This window comes from Octopus sinensis, linkage group LG5 (assembly GCF_006345805.1).
Source record: "Octopus sinensis linkage group LG5, ASM634580v1, whole genome shotgun sequence".
Classification (NCBI taxonomy): Eukaryota; Metazoa; Mollusca; class Cephalopoda; order Octopoda; family Octopodidae; genus Octopus; species Octopus sinensis.
The window spans coordinates 75,056,711-75,075,051 of record NC_043001.1 but is presented as its reverse complement, the minus strand read 5'-3'; the positions used below and the strand labels follow the sequence as shown (position 1 = coordinate 75,075,051).

Below are 18,341 nucleotides of genomic sequence, written 5' to 3'. Positions count from 1 at the left end.
TTAACTTTCCCTATTCGCATTATAAGAAACTTTCCATTTTCATTATTTTGTCATTTTTATTTCAGTTTTACATCTGTTTAATTCGATTATTTATTTCGTTCTAGGCATGGTTTTGCACTTAGCAAACCAGACACCACGACCTACCCCGTAGGACTGGCAGATTTATCATGTACCGGAAAAGAAATGTCACTAGACGAGTGTAGTTATACCGACGAAAGCCGTTCAAGATGTAAAATCAGCTCCAATATCAATGTACACTGCTCTAACAGTTAGTATTGTTACCACCGCCATAGCAAAGGCGGGGGTATTGTTTTCAGTCGTCTTTGTTTGTTTGTTTGTTTATTCGTTTGGTTCTCCGTGGAGAAGATATCTCAAGATGTTTGGTCTCGTGACTGGCACGAACTGATTAGATTTAGGGATCGATCTAGTCCCGGACAAGGATTATGGATTATTTTTCCGGTTATTTTACTTAATTTTTGAGAGCGGTCGGGTTCATTTTTAGCAGTCTCGTTTGTAAGAGCAGTCGAGTTTTATTTCAGATATTCTCATTTTAAAAATCATCTCTGGCTAATCGTTGAGAGGATGTTGGTGCTGTCCTGGCGGAAGTTTGCGATCTCTGAGTGCTCTTGTTTCATTTGCTTTGAATAACCTTACTATGTGTGTGAGTGTGTGTGTGTGTGTGTGGTGTGTGTGTGTGTGTGTGTGTGTGTATAGGGAGAGTTCACGAAAACAACAAAGACAGGTGGTGTAGAAAATAAACAAATGTATTAGAAAAAGTATTTTACGTTTCGAGCCTACGCTGTTCTAGAGAAAGGAACACAGAAAGAGACAAGGAAAGGAACATATGTGTATGTATGTATGTATGTATATATGTATGTATGTGTTTATGTATGTATGTATGTATGTATGTATGTATGTATGTATGTATGCATGCATGTATGTATGTATGCATGTATGTATGTATGTCTGTGTGTGTGTGTGTGTGAGTGTGAGAGAGAGAAAGAGAGAGAGAGAGAAATTATGATAAACGCAAGTTTATGTCATTTGTTCCCTATGTACTTTTCACCGTTGTGGCTTTTTGGAATGACAACATTGTATGTTCCTGGTGAAATTGAATTCTTAACCACAACGGATTATCAGGGGAACACTATTGCGTCTGTATAACAGACAGACAGACAGACAGATAGATAGATCCTTCCAGTGGCATCCTCCACCCACTTTTTAAAACAAATTTATGTTATTTGTTTAATTTTCATTTATTTTTGTTTGTTTCATTTTTATTTTCTATTTTCATGTTTTATTCTTCAGTCTCTGTCGATCTCACACTCACCAATACACATAGCATGAACCCGTGCCCACCTAATATACAGTGGCATACCGCACACACGTACACATTGACTTATCCCGACATGTACAAATGGAACCCTCTACTCACACAAACACAATGCACACACATAAGCGCCAACAGACATACATACACACATATACACACACATATATACACATACATATACACACACCCACACAAAATTCCATCACCTCGCTTCTCCCTTTCTTTCTCTCTCACGCATACACACACACACACACATACACACACGCACACATACACGTGCGTACATATACTTCCACACACTGATATGCACATATATACACACACATACTCATACGCACACATGCACACACACACACACACACACACACACGCACTCATACGCACATACAGACACACATTCCCTCACCGACATACGCACACATGCAAATACATATTTTTACACAAAGCAAGGTTTGTCACTTCTTTCGTCTGTCGCCACTGACCTGATCGATGACCGACACAAACACAAGCACACTCGTACACGGATACTATAACAAACACACACGTCACAGATACACACACACTTACACACACATTCACCCACATGCACACACACATAAAAACACATATACACACACACATACTGACCATCTTTATACTCTCCTATCCAAAAAAACACTTTCTCTTTCTACTTCCGGTCACTTTAGCAATTAATTTCATGTGTGCCGTTGGCGATTTCTGTTCCTTCTTTGAACTTTTCCATATCTCCTTTCCAACGAAGGGCTATGTTCAAAACGTCAAACTCTTTCCTGTCACCCAGTATCAAGCTAATATATTTCGTATGCACGTCCTCATGTTGTCCATTTTTATTCGTTTATTTGAATTGTTTGAATTGACTATATATGTATATATTTATACATAGTTAGTTAATGAGAGAGATGGAAGATGGAAGATACGAGAATTTTCATTAATCGCTACAATTGTTTCAATCCATCTAACATCGATCCCTCGCGTATGGTATTCTTAACTGATTTAGGAGCATCCGTCTGTGTAGATGTGTCTTTTCGGATGTTAGTTAGATATAACTCGATAACATAATGACTTTTCCATAAAGTATCTCCCTGGCTCATGCAAAGAAAAGCAGCAAATTCGGGGGTATAGCTACATTTTTATAAAAGATCAATAATAAAACAAAACATGCAAAACAGAAAAGAATACACAATACAGCGAAAAAAGTATTAAATATAACCGCTAACGGATATGGATGTATAAACACCCTCCCATAGCTTGTATGGCGCATGTTCACTCTCTCATAAAAAAAGAAAACACAAAGATATAAGTATACGTACACTTGTGGTTTGATGCATATACGTTATCATAGCGAATTAAATAACTACTTGGTGTTTATAAGAATGGGGAAGTTAGAGCTAAATTTAATTCATCCATACCTTAAGGTGAATTATAATTATCAATTAGGTTAACGAGATCGATGCTAGATGCTTCGAAACAATTGCAGTGACTAAAAAAATTCTCATATCTTCCGTCTTCCGTCTCTCTCAGTAACTAAATACACAATGAAATAGTGTTATTATATATATACATATATATATATACATATATATATATATATATATATACATATATATATATACATATATATATATACATATATATATATACTATATATATATACATATATATATATACATATATATATATATATATATATATATATATATATATATATATATATTATATATATATATATATGTACATATGTATATGTATGTATGTGTGTGTGTGCGTGCGTGTATGTGTATATACATTTAGTTTTCATTTTTATAAATTTTAGTTGAAGTACGTATTGATGGTAATTCAAAAAATGCAACAGTTGGACTTGTGCAAGTTTTATATAATGGAATCTGGGGTACAGTCTGCAAGAAAGGATGGAATGATGAAGGTGCACAGGTGGTTTGCAGATCAATGGGTTACAAGTATGTTACTTTTCTTTAAATCATTTCAAAAACATCTAGATAATATTACGACTTTTGGGATATCATTGTAAGCATGTTGGTTCAGGCCACAACCATAAGGCTTACAATTCATATAATATCAGTTCAAACAAACAATGCATATTTTACTAACAAATACATATTTTACTAACAAATACATATTTTACTAACAAAGGCTTGGGAACGTCAGGGTAACAGGTCTGGCTCGGTAGGGGTCCCAGCGTAACACAGACTGGACCTGGTCATCATCCTGCCACTGTGGTCAAACAATCTAAAAGAAAAAGTAAAAATAAACATCCTCTGAATTTTGACTGTTGGAAAGTGCGCACACTTCTTGATAATTTCAACAAGAAGCCAGAAAGGCGTACTGCACTTATTGCATGTGAGCTTAAGAAATATTCCCTTGATTATAGTTGCGCTCTCTGAAACTCGTCTCTCTGGTGAGGGTCAAATAAGTGAACCTACTTCTAGATATACTATCTTTTGGAGAGACCTACTTGAGGGTCAGGGTAGAGAATCTGGTGTTGGGTTTGCTCTCAAGAATTCATTAGTATCCTCCATTGCAGAATTTCCAAATGGTATACCTGAACGAACCATGTCATGCCATATAAAACTGACAAAAGGTAGGTTTATTACCGTTGTCAGCATTTATGCACCAACAATGTCTCATGCTGATGAAACTGTTGAACAGTTTTATGACAATCTAGCACAATCATTGAGGAAAGTACCAATTTCTGACAAGTTGGTCATATTGGAAGATTTCAACGCAAGAGTTGGAAATGACTACGTTTCATGGCCTGTTTTAGGCCGACATGGGATTGGAAAATGTAATAAAAATGGAGTAGCTCTTTTGACGTTTTGCACTGAGAATAATCTAGTTGTTACCAACACTTTGTTTAAGCAGCAAAATAAAGAAAAAAAGACCACCTGGATACACCCAAGATCTAACCACTGGTATCTCATAGATTATATTTTGATCAGAAAACGTGATATGAAAGATTTTTCTAGCGTTCGGGCCATGAGAGGAGGAGAGATCTGGACTGACCATCGTCTAGTGCGTGGAACAATAAATTTTTCCATAAAACCATTGTCTGGTTTAAAAAGCAACATCAGCTGCCGTGATGGTTCCAAGGTGTAGGTACAGGAGGTGGTTAAACTCTGCATAAGGAGTAGACAACCACCATATATATATAATTTAATGTGTCTCGTTGGCAAAAAATTATTGGTAGCTTTTAAGTTAATACAGTGTACATTAAATATTTATTTGTCACTGGAGGAAGTACTTTTGTCCCCACCTTGACGGAAAGTAAACTGTGCGCGCGCGCGCGTGTGTGTGTGTTGGATCTATAAAATTTGGTTGTGCAATTGCTGGTGAGTCAACTATCCGATATCCAGGCAAGCAGGAGAGCGCCGCCACAAGCATGGAAGCCCGCAGATGCGAATACAAGAGAAACCGGCTACAAATATAAAAACTTCATGCTTAGGAATTGATGGTATTTTGCATGGGCAATGGTCAATGATGGTCTTTCTCGGTCAACAGTGGACAGTTATCATCATCACATCATATATGTACATTCATGCATATAAATATCTATATACATATATATGCACTCGCGTATGTGTGTATCAGAGTTTTTAAGATTGTTTATAGCTAATTAATTTCCATTGTAGTTTGATTTTCTCGTTTTATTTATATATATATTTTTTAATAATTTTACAATATTACAAACGATAATACTAGTACTTTCATGTTTTTCACCATCTTCAGTTTTATATAGTAGCAGTATTGGCCGACATTTCTGCTACTACTGAAATCTGAAGATTGCGGAAGCATGAAAGTACTTGTAATATTGTAAAATTGTAAAAAGTACAAATATAAAACGTGAAAATCAGACTTTGCTGAAATTTCGTTCACTAACATATATATTGACACACACACATGGTGAGGGATATGTATGAATGTATGTGTGCATTAAAAAGTCATCTCAAACTCGAAGTATGCTGAAACATGGTATTTTTCAATTTCAGAACTGGCCAAATGGTCAGTAAATATGTGTCTCACGTCCCAGTTCGAAATACCCACCAGTTTTGGTTAGACAATATTGATTGCACTGGTAACGAGACTGACCTTGCCGAATGCAAGCATAGCAACTGGGGCGATGCTTATTGCGACCAGGAGAACTGTGCAGCTGCCTGGTGTTCTGATTGTGAGTATATACAACTTTGCAAACTTCATGTCTTTTTCGTTCCATAATCGATAATCAATCTCATGATTTTTCACTTTCATCAACATGTAACATCGATTTGTCCATGACAGACTGAAGTCTGTGAATTACCTTTACTGTATAGATGCAGTTATGGCCACGTAGCTGAGAAGCTAGCTTTGCTACCACATGTTTTGGGGTTCGTGGCACCATGGCAGATGTCTTCTAGTATATCCTCGGGCCATCCAGTGTATTGGGACTGTGAATCTTCAAAGTTAAGCAAAAAAAAAGCTTAACACTGAAGTAGTAGTTTACATGATTATATAACGTTTCAACTATGTAATCCAGGCAGTAATTGTCGAAACGCGTGTATGTTTTATAAAGTATAAAATATTATTTGTTTTCTGTAATTTATTAATACTCTGTTTGTATGTGTGCGTGTGGGAGGAGGTGTGTTATACTTTAATCACATCAAAACCATTACTCATTTATTCCTTTGTTTTTGTATCGATAGATGTCGGTATTCGACTGAAAGACGGACGATCAAAACAGGAAGGACGTGTAGAAATTTTGCATAATAGAATATGGGGCAGTGTATGCGATGACAGCTGGGATGACAACGATGCTACTGTTGTATGTAGAATGTTGGGATACAGGTATTCTATGAAGTACTATTTAGTATTGATTATATTTGTTAAAGGATTCATGTGGATTATCTTTCAGCGTAAACTATAATACATAGTTATTACTAACACATACACAATGCCTGAAATTTGAGGGAGAGATGGAGCATTCGAGTAAATTGTCCTCTGTATCTGACTGGTCCTTTATTTTGTCGGTCTCGAAAAGATAAAAGGTAAGTTGCCCTTGAAGAGATTTGAACTTAAGATACAAGGAGCCGGAACTAAATTCTACAAGGATTTTTGCGCGACGCTCTAGAAGTATAATAAATATTTCTAACGTGGTCTCAGGGACTTTGATTTTGCGAGAAAGGAATAATCGATTATAATTTCCCCGCTTTGTTTTATCGACCCCGAAAAGTTGACATCGGCGGGATTTGAATCAAGATCAAAAAAGCTGGAATAAATACTACGATGCATTTTATCAGACACCGTCACGATTTCATCAATCCACAGTTCTAAATATAGTTAATGATTGTTTCCAATTTAGACACAACACTGCAGATTTAAGAGGAAGGTGCTAGTTGAACATATCGACTCTATTATGTGATCGGTGAATTATTTCCTCGACCCCGAAAGAATAAAAACTTAAGCTGACCTCAGTGGGATTTGAACCAGAACGTAAAGAAAGATAACCGAATAGCCACAACGTATTTTGTCCGACGCACTAAAGTTTCTACTATTCCACCGCCCTAATAAATGTTACTGATTTCGGTGCAAGGTCAGTAAGTTTTCGTGAAAGAGGAGTTAGTCGATGCGAAGTACTGGTACTTACAAAATTAGTCGATGCGAAGTACTGGTACTTACGAAAAGATAAAAGCGAAGCTTGACTTCTCCGGGATTTGAACTCAGAAAGTAAAGAGACAGAACAAATACTACAAAGCACTTTATATGATACTCTAACAACTTAACTAATATAGATATAATAAATAATCCTCACTACAATTGGCACAAGGCCTGAAGTTTGGCGGGTGGGATTAGTCGATTACATTGACCCTAGTGCTCAACTGGTACCTATTTCATTGACTCCGAAAGGACGAAAGGCAAGGTCAACCTCGGCGGAATTTAAGCTCAGAAAATAACGACTGACTAAATGCTTCTAAGCATTTTATCCGGTGAGCTAATGATTCTGCTACCCTAGATATGATAAATAATGCCTAGTGGATGGTGAACATTCGTCTAATGCATTTTAGAAGAAAACAAATTTTTACAAAATTATTTCTCGATTCTAGTTATTTAGAGACTGAATGTGTCTGAAATAATTTGGTTTAATATAATCAATATTGATTATTATTTTTTTTTAAATTAATAACTGAGATATGTGAACTACATTAACTTACATAATTTAGTTTAATGTCATTAAATAAATATTTCCAGTTGTCCAGAAGTTTAATTGCTAATTAACTAGTGTATTACTCGTCATATGAAGAGTAACTTTGGAAGTACAGTTTTGGTGCTTATAGAGCATGATAGAATAAATACTAATTTTCAAAAGAAAAATATTTATTGACTTGAAATAAAATTAAACAAAGCAATATTCTAAAAGTAAGAAAAAATGCAAACAAGATAACTCTGTTTTGATTCTATATTGTGAAATTCACTTACACACCCACACATATTCTCTCTCTCTCTCTCTCTCTCTCTCTCTCTCTCTCTCTCTCTCTCTCTTTTTTCATTCTCTCCCTCAGACACACACAAACACCGTCCCATAGGCCTCCTCTTTGGGATGTTGATGGGGGCAAACACAGACATATAAACATACACACACACACACACATATTTACAACAGGCTTCTTTCAGTTTCCGTCTGAGCTAAACCTGCCGTCAAAATTTCATGTTAATTTATATTCCAAACACCAACTTAGTGAGGACAGTTAATTTATTCAATTCTTTATTTTCAAATATTTCTGATTTGTTTTTACAGTTATGGAAAAGCAACGGTAGAGAGTAAACACGGTTTCACGCGTGGGCAAATATGGTTGGACGATGTAGGTTGTGATGGAAGAGAATTTTCTTTGGAAAGCTGCAGCCATTTAGAATGGGGTTGGCACAACTGCAATCACGATGAAGATGCTGGTGTCATCTGTTCGAACAGTAAGCTGGGTTGTTTTATAGTCTAATTCTTCATTGACGTAAAAATCTCTTTTATTTAACTTTCTTTTATAGTCATGTAAATATATTGAATCTTGAAGTGAATGTTGAAGAGATTAAAACTAAATTTTAGAAAAATTCTTGATCAGGGAGTAAAATTCATGCAGCGCATGTAGAACATCGAGAATCCAAACAATAACATACTTGTAAATTCTTAATACGTTCTGGCAGAGTCGAACGTAGATATTTGATCAATATTGTATTTCGTCATCAGAGAACATCTTTCTTTGGACGATGTTTGCTAATAAGACGCGTGATTCACTAGTGCAAGCGAGCTTTGAGACACCACAGTGTTCTTACGTAGAATGCTTAAGTATGTGTCACTATCAATATTATATTATAACATTTTATGCTGTAAAACGTGTGCCCTGAACCAGTTGTCTTATTCAGCGCTCGTGGGACCTGAACGCAGTATAGTGAAGAATGGAAATACTTACCTTTATATTCACTTGTATTTCCCCCAACTTACCATTTTCTTATTGATATTTTCTCAACCCTCGTTGCCTCTACCACAGCCGAGTATGACTGGGTAGCATTTGCCATACTTTAGCTAAATGTTTTAGATGCCTATGTATTCACGATCAAAAATAGATACCCTCTCAGACCACTCACTCTTGACCAAGCGGGACATCGAGGATACAGTAGGTGAAGGGAGAAAGGGCTTCATCAGCACACATCCAGTACTCATTTTCCAACTGAACATACTGGGGCAACATAAAATGAAGCGCTTTACTCAAGGGCACAACACACCACTCGCTCCAGGAATCGAACCCATGACTCTATGATCGTGAGTAAAACACCTTAACCACTAGGTCACGTGCTGTTTCTACACACTATTACATTCCTTTAGAAGAAAACCTGATGAAGACAACTACCCGAAACGTCCGAAATAGTTTTGTAATACATTACAATGTTTACTGAGCTGACTCTTCCCAACAGAGTGTCAACACTAGCATCATCGATCACCTCAATCTTGATTGATTTAAGCTCAATAAAAGCTCTTCTGGCTCAATAAAATCCTAGAAAATATAACAGTGAATTTAGTAGACAGAAACTCTGTGTAACTCTGTGTTATATATAACGGTAGTGCTCCAGCATGGCGGCAGCTTTAAAGCTGAAACAATTTAAACAATTAAAGAATGTGTGTGTGTGTGTGTGTGTGTGTGTGTGTGTGTGTGTGTGTGTGTGTGTGTGCACGCGGTGCGCGTGTGTGTATGTATTTGTCCCCCACCACCGCTTGACAATCAGTGTTGGTTTGTTTAGTCCCCATAACAATAGCGGTGCGGCAAAGAATATCGATATAATAAATGCCAGACTTTAAAAGCAATAAGTACTCGGATCGATTTGTTCGACTGGGCGTTTCAAGGCGATGTCCCAGCATGGCCGCAGTCCAAAGATCGAAACAAGTAAAAGATAAACTTTAAAAATATTGAAATTCCAATGTTTCTTATGAACTCACACTATACATATTTTTCTCTTTCATTGTTTCACTACAGCTCCAGACGCGATTATAGGTTAATAACACCAATACTTGTACAGAAGACGAAAGCCGGAGCAAATATTTACAAGAATATATGGATTTGATCACACAAACATATGTTAATGATTTGTAAAATGAAATCCTCAACTTCATACAGAATATTTTCTTTTAAGATCTCATTATATAAGAACCAAAAATACTTAATGATAATAAATATAGCTAGTGATAAATTACTTGTATTTCTTACCTGGGGAAGTGTGTGTGTGAAAGAGAGACAGATAGACAGACAGACAGAGAGGAGAGAGAAATGGATAGTGTGTGAGTGTATGTGTATGTATGCGTGAGTATAAGTATCAATGTTAAGTAGTGGGACTCGTGAATATTTCACGGAGTTAATGGTAAACTTATTGTATTATCTCTGAAAACTTTATACAAAAGACCTGAAAGCATAGCCTGTGTTGTGTCTGTATCAAAAGATAATGTCTTATCTACTAATCATTGAAAAGTGAAGGAAATTGGAATATGATGATTACTTAATGCATTTTGTATATACACTTTGTATACTTTAAGCAAAATGTTATAGCCTTAATATACAACACTCTCACTCTTTCTCTCTGACTCTTCGCCTTACCCTCTTTTTCTCTCTCCTTTTTTCTTTTGCTCTTCGCCTTTCCTTTCAACTCATCACGTGAAAGCGTTACAAACGGGGTAAAGAACGGAGAAAAAACTTAGTTCAAAAACAAAAATTGTACATTTCACTCACCACCACCTCCCCACCCCCACCCTTGCTCACCACACCTCTCTCATTCCTCCCCTCCCTCCTTTTCAACTAATCACGTGGCAGCGTTACGGACGAGCTAAGTAACGGAGTGACAAGTAGAATTATTATAAGAATTATAACTAGGCGGCCAGCAGGCAGAAATGTTAGCACTGGGATCGATGTAATCGACTTAATCCGTTTGTCTGTCCTTGTTTGTCCCCTCTCTGTTTAGCCCCTTGTGGGCAATAAAGAAATAAGAATTATTATAAGATGTGCGTATGTATATTTATGAGTGAGTGAGTGTGCATGCGCGAGTTTGAGTTGGTGTTCGTGTATAATAGTGTATGTATGTGTATGGCGTTATCTTTTCTCCAACTTTCTTTAATCTACTTACACTTAGCAATATGTGCCACCAGGAAAGTGGTGAGTTAGCAGAAATGTTAGCACGCTGGACAAAACACCTAATGGCATTTCGTCTGTCGTTACTTTTGAGTTCAAATTCCGCCGAGGTCGACTTTGCCTTTCATCCTACAGAATGCCAATCGATTGCCTGTATTAGTAATGTATTAATAATCTTTTCATCTTAATTTAATTTATTGCAGTTAATAAAAAAATTAGCATTTCCTTTTAGCTCCTGACACATGGTGAAGGAATGGACTACGGGGACGGCGGTAGCAGAAATAGATTTTGGTGATATTAATGAAGGTGATGGTAGACGTGATATGGATGATGGTGGTGGTGACTGTGGTGTTATTAATGATGACTACAGTCGTGGTGATACTAATAATGAAGATAATGATGGTAGAGGTGATGAGATTAGTGATGATGAGGAGGAGGTTTGACAGTTCTTCAGTATGAATATTAGCAAGTTAGTAGGGAGCCTGACGGTTAATTAAATCTTAGGGAGGCGGAGATGTATTTCCAAATATACAGCGTTGTTCTTCAGAAACTCCAAACCTACCATCAAAGACATTGCAGCTGCGATAATCCAGTATTTTTCTTTTTCTAATATTATGTACAGAAGCACAGCTAGGGAAACGTCACATCTTCTCCACTTCACATTTCCTCCCATGGCTCAGTGGTTAGCGCCTCCGATCTCAACCATAAAGTAGTGAGTTCGATTCCCAGACCGGGTTGTGTGTGGTGTTCTTGAGCAAGACACTTTATTTCACGTTGCTACAGTTTGCTCAGCGGTAGAAATGAGTTGCGACGTCACTGGTGCCAAGCTGTATCGGCCCTTGGATAACAACGGTGGCGTGGAGAAGGGAGGCTGGTATGCGTGGGCGACTGCTGGTCATCCATAAACAACCTTGCCCAAACTTGTGCCACGGAGAGGAACTTTCTTGGTGTAATCCCATGGTCATTCATGAGTGAATATATATATATAATATATATATATGAATTTTATATATATATATATATATATGAATTTTATATATATATATATATATATAATATATATATATATATATATATATTATCCTTATATATACATATATTATTTATATACATGTAAATATATAATAATAATAATAATAATAATAATAGTATAATAATAAATTCCAAAAAGTACAAACACAAAAAAGCAACAACGCGAGGACGTGGTACATGTAATGTATTAGCAGAAGCTCAGGAATTGAATGTGGTTCGGAAGCAAGCTTCTTACCACACAGGTACGCCTGCACCATTGAATATAATTTTTTTCTTTAATTGACTTACGCTTTACATTTTTGGGTGCAGCTCCACCACTTCACTCGAAAATCCAAGTTTTGGATGTGGTCCGAATATTAAAAACAGTTGAGAACCACTAAGCTAAATACATAAGTCTACTTAACTTTTTGATGATAAGGTACAATTTGAAGGAATCTTTACAGCTATTTCTAGCAAGAGGAGCAACCACATAGAGAGATGGGAATCTTTTTAGTTTCCTAAGTCTTATATTTGATAGAGATATGCAAAACAGGGAAGTACATTTTACATACTTGTTTTCTTTTTTACCTACTTATCTCATTCAGGTATCTTCACCGGTCAAATGGCCATTTTTAAATGCTCGCATGGACCAGACGGAATTTCTTAAGACCAGATCTCTTTCCTATCCCAGCCAATGCCTATTTCCCACTAATGTAATATTTCCTTATGGCTGAACCTGTTTTCTCGGTAGACTGGAAACAACGGACTCTGTACGATAGTGACGTTTGTTTATAAACGAGTGCATGAATTCGAGATAAGGAGACAACACACACATACCATATATATATATATATATATATATATATAAAGGAAATGAAGAAAATGCTGACAAAATAATTTAAGTAAGGGAGAGTGTATTTAATTAGGTGAAAGTTCTTTTTACCGGTTGCGCATAACAAATGCGCAACCGGTAAAAAGAACTTTCACCTAATTAAATACACTCTCCCTTACTTAAATTATTTTGTCAGCATTTTCTTCATTTCCTTTTTTTATATATCACAACTCGTGTTCCACATCTCCTTTTTTAAATATATATATATATATATATACATATATACATATATATATATACATATATATATGCATATATACAAAGGTGTGTGGCTCAGTGGTTAGGATATTCTGCTCACGATCGTAAGGTTGTGAGTTCAATTCTCGGCAACACATTGTACTCTTGAGCAAGATACTTTATTTCACTTTGCTCCAGTACACTCAGCTGGCAAAAATGAGTAGTACCTGTATTTCAAAGGGTCAGTCAGCCTTGTCACATTCTGCACCACGCTGAATCTCCCTGAGAACTACATTAAGGGTAAGCGCGTCTGTGGAGTGCTCAGCCACTTGCACGTTAATTTCACGAACCGATTGCTCCGTTGATCGGATCGACTGGAATTCTCTTCGTTGTAACCGACGGAGTCCCAGTTATAATGTATGTGCATGCGTATATAATCGGTATATATACATGTTCGTGGGGTGGGAGTCAGCTGAAAAGTTCCAGGCTCACCAAGATACTTTCATGGAATGTAACCAAATGAGGATTATTTTTCAGCATAGTCCTCCTTAAGATCCATACACTTATTTCATCAGTGTTGCAGTGCTTGGATTCCATTGGTGAACAAACTTTCATCCTCTTATAACTGTTTCAGGCCCTTTTGAAGATAGTCAATAAACACAATGCATTTTGCATCTCAAAAAATTGAGGCTATCACCTTCCCTGCAAAGGAAATGACCTTGACCTTCTTTGGAGAAGGTTAGGAGGAGTGTTTCCACTGCATGGATTGTCTCTTTGTCTCTCGGTCAGGAAACCAGCTGGACCTGCCTCAAACAGTATCAGATTTTCTTACCATATGCGCTTTTGATCAGGTATCTGAAAACGTGGCACCCACCGAGCAGAAACAATCGTCATGCCAAGTACATTCTCCAGAATATTCTGAACTTTCTCACAGGATATGTTAATAACATTAACTATTTGATTTCTAGTCAATTGTCTGCCATCCACCTGCAGGTGGTGATAACGATCAATGTTTTCCTTGGTGGTGGCAGCTGCAGGCCGTCCGGACCTTGGGAGTTATTCAAGACTCTCCCTTCTCCTAAATTCAACTGCCCACTTTTGCACTGTTTATAAAGCTGGAGCATCATCTCCTAATGTAGCGACCATGTCAGCATGGATGTTCTTGGGGGGGGGGGACTAAAGCTTTTCTCCTGCAGGTACTTGATAACACCGCAATGCCAAATTTTGTCTATTTTCAAGACTAGAAGCTAGTTACTTTTGAAATGTTCTTTGAACAGTCAGTTTACAGGGAAAGAAACAGTGGAATTATCAACAGAGTTGAAATTAATGCATGCAAGACTTCACAGCCCTAGCATCACTCCTTCATAATAAACCTATAAACTTTTCAGCTAGCCCTTGTATATTTAATATATATGCCTATATACATATATATGTATATGGGTTTGTATGAGTGTGCGTGCGCACGAATATGCGTGTATAATGCATGTATATATAGCATTATCTTTTGTTTTGTTTCAGTCATTTGACTGTGACCATGCTTGAGCACTACCTTGAAGGGTTTTGGCTGAACAAATCGACTTGTTAAGCCAAGTATTTATTCTATCGATATCTTTTGAGGAACCGCTAATTACGCAGGATGTAAGTACACCAACACCGGTTGTCAATAAAAGTGAGCAAACACTGACACAAAGACACGCATATATATATATATATATATATATATATATATACAGCGGGCTTCATTTAGTTTCCGTCTACCAAATCTACTCACAAGGCTTTGGTTAGCCCGATGCTATAGTAGGGGCACCACACAATGTGACTGAACCCGGAGCCATGTGGTTGAGAAGCAAGAATGCACCCAATAGTTTTGCGAAGGATCAGGGCAGGCTCTACCATAGCTCATTTTATATGGTTTTTAAAGGCAAATTAAAAAAAAAGATAACCATCAGAACAAATTAACCAGTGGCCTCACATTGACATATGGTCATAAATCTGTAGTCAATCAAATCGGCCCCTGGTAGTTATTTTATTGATCTCAGCATGATTTCGATTTAGAAAAATAAATAGCAGGTGCTTAATCAAATGCTAAAGTTTGTATCACTGACATCAATCAAGTTGGTCAGTGATGATACAAGATTAAAAAGAAAAGGCAGGATAGGTTGGATATAAGACGCTTCCTTCCCAACCACGTGGTTCTGTGTTCAGTCCCACTGCGTGGCACCTTGGGCAAGTGTCTTCTACTATGGCCTCGGGACAACCAAGGCTTTTGTGAGTAGATTTGGTAGACGGAAACTGAAAGAAGCTCGTCATATATAGACGTGTGCGTCACCAACGATTGACAAATGGTAGTGGTGCGATCACATCCTGGTAACTTAGCAGTTCGGCAAAAAAGACCAATATAATTAGTATTAGGCTTCAAAAAATAAACCATGAGGCTGATTTTTTTCCACTAAAACCCTTCAAGGCAATGGCCTAGCATAGCCACAAATGACTGAAACAAGATATATATATATATACATACATACACAAACACACACATGCATGTTTGTGCATTTCTCCCACTACCCTGACATCACGTGAGAGTTGTAAACATGTCACCATTGTACAAGCGGTAACATTTCCAATATTTAGTGAAAAAATGTCTCTGTATGGAAAATCAGCCTCAATAGATTCCATCCAACCCATGTGAGCATGGGAAAAGGAACGTTAAAATGAGGACGATAATGATGGATGATGATTATGATGAGAGCCTCAGGTTTGCCTTTTATTGATAAAACTTAAGATCAACAACATTCCAACTTTGAGTATTCTGTTTCTTTAGATTCTAAAGAGACATCATGTGTGGAGGGAGGGCATGTGTGTGCATGTCATTCCTTGTCTTGACATCATATAAGTGAATGTCACTGTGAAAACATATCTGTATATAGGGAAATATTATTATCTTGCTTGAAAACAAGTGAGGGTTGGCAGCAAGCAGAGCCTCTGATCATAGGAAATCTGCCTTAATAAACTCCATCCAATTTATGCAAGCATAGAAAAGTGGCCGTTAAAACAAAAACGATGATGGTGATAGCTATCACACATGATAATTTAGCTAGATAATTAAGAGGTCCATTTATGATGGCCAACTTTCAAATACCTCAAAAGTAAACTGAAAATGAACAGGTAGTGACTTTTGTGTGAAGGTGGCCAGATTTTTATTTCATAAAAACATTTCATTCAAACAAATGAGTTTAGTGCAGTCAAATACACCAATTATAACAATTATACAAATAAACCCTTTCAAATGCTCTTTGACGTTCAAATAGATTCATACTTTCAAAAATAAAGAGAGAAATGTTAAAATTATAATTTCAAAAACAAAAAAAAATGGAAATATTTTAATTTTACTACAGAGTAAAAAAGTGTTCAATACATAGATGAGATGAAATTTTAAAAATAAATACTATTAAAATTTTATTCTTTTGATTCAATTAAGAATTTTAAAGTTGATTAGTTGCATTGGTGGATTGAAGACAAGTTTTTGGGTCAATGTAGGAAGATTTATGGGTTTTCTTGGTCAGGCATGACATGGACTAATAACAGTATAAAAAAAAAGAAAAAAAAACACACCAAAATTTAGTTCTCAATAAAACCCCATAATGTAATATTCGTTTCAAATTTTGGCACAAGGCCAGCAATTTAGGAGGAGGGGTAAGTTGAGTACTGGTACTCAACTGGTAGTTATTTTATCAATCTTTGAAGGGATGAAAGGTAAAGTTGACTTCGGTGCAATTTGAACTCAGCAAATACAAACAAAATGCCACTAAGCCTTTTGCCCAGCTCACCACCTTACACCCTGTAATGTAATACCAGCAACTGGAGAAGCTCAAAGATAAAAGCCATTAACCAACAAAGAGATGGAAAAATAAGCTGTATCACTACTCTCTGAAACTAAACTTAGAAAGGATACAAGAACGTTTTGCTGTTATTGTCTCCACACCAAAATCTTCACAGTGAAAAATAAAACATGAGGAAACATTATATTGTTTGTGGACAACTAGAAGAGCATCCAGCTGTAGAAAATCTGTCTGACCCATACAAGCATGGAACAGTGGATGTTAAAATGGTGATGATGATGATAACCAGAATCAAAGTTCTTAAAATAGCATTCATCAACTACTCACTCACTATAGTTTTACACAAAACTCGCAATGGACTGACACACTTTGAGAAAGAATAGGCATTACAAGAAAGTTCTCTCAACAACTATAAGCAGTGGGAGCGCTGTTAAGACATATTCTGTACCAACCACCTAATCTAAGAAAAGGAAATTAGAAGCCGCTCCTTTGAAACCACTACATGAAATACTAACGGTGACAGTACTCCCGCAACCCTAAGATTAGGAGGCACAGATACAATATATCCAAAGAGCACAAATGAATCTTATGTCATAGAACTGTAACAGTCAGTTCCAATATGAGCTGATTGTAACAATTCTATGACATAAGACTGCATCTTGCTAAGCAGGAGGGCCTGGGTAAACACCCCCAAGTGGGGGTATCAACATAATGGCTACAAGTATGTAGGTAGCTGCAAAATAAGTAGGTGGGATCCATAACAGGACCACTTGGCAAATAAGCAGTTGTGGACCATATGGCAACAGGCTCATAAGGGTGGATAGGGTCACAAGGAATAGAACCTGCATCCCTTTAAATACCCCATGTGCTCAAGCTGGAACCACTTCAAAAGTTCCAGTAAGAAAGGAGTGACTAATCAACCTGGGTGCAAGATGACTTACAGAAGTAGAGAGGATAATGATACAGACATGACCATCCAGTCTGACTGTTTTTAGTTTATAACTTTGGGACTTTTACTATTATCTTAATAAAAACTCACTCCTTGACAAGGAGTCATCTATGTAGCTGTTTGACTGTCTTGAAATAGCAACTAAATCTCCTTCAAATCACCCTTCAGTCTTAGAAAAGAAAATGCACATTGGGTGATGTAGTCCAAGATATACTGACTAAAGAGGACAGACAGGATGATCACAGTGTGAGCACCTTTCATTATAGGTCTGTTCAATCAAGCTTGAAGCAGGGCTAAACAGTAACATAGACTAAATAATAAGTCATCCAATAAGCTTTGCCAACAGATTTCATGTAACATTTTGAATAAAATTAGAAATGATGAATTTAAACAATTGAGCCAAGATTTTTTTTTCAGGAATAATGTAAAAGATCATGACAAATGAAGGAAATATGTACAAACCTTTACTGATGTA

The 18,341-nt window shown here is 36.7% G+C and overlaps 2 protein-coding genes across 2 annotated transcripts in view; one reads left to right on the top strand and one right to left on the bottom strand.

Annotated features, from left to right (window-relative positions):
- LOC115212326 (deleted in malignant brain tumors 1 protein-like) overlaps window positions 1–10,069 on the top strand; it is a 71,310-nt gene extending 61,241 nt beyond the window's left edge. Inside the window, exons 16-21 of the mRNA XM_029781190.2 lie at window positions 105–268; window positions 3,165–3,306; window positions 5,353–5,531; window positions 6,043–6,184; window positions 8,133–8,302; window positions 9,856–10,069. Coding sequence (XP_029637050.1) covers window positions 105–268; window positions 3,165–3,306; window positions 5,353–5,531; window positions 6,043–6,184; window positions 8,133–8,302; window positions 9,856–9,878 — 820 coding nt within the window. The 3' untranslated portion in view covers window positions 9,879–10,069. The remainder of the gene's footprint in view (window positions 1–104; window positions 269–3,164; window positions 3,307–5,352; window positions 5,532–6,042; window positions 6,185–8,132; window positions 8,303–9,855) is intronic.
- The window catches only part of LOC115211868 (nuclear pore membrane glycoprotein 210-like), a 112,992-nt gene continuing 95,634 nt past the window's right edge, over window positions 984–18,341 (bottom strand). The window contains exon 47 of the transcript XR_004999102.1: window positions 984–1,016. The gene's annotated coding sequence lies outside the window, so the exon portion shown is untranslated. The remainder of the gene's footprint in view (window positions 1,017–18,341) is intronic.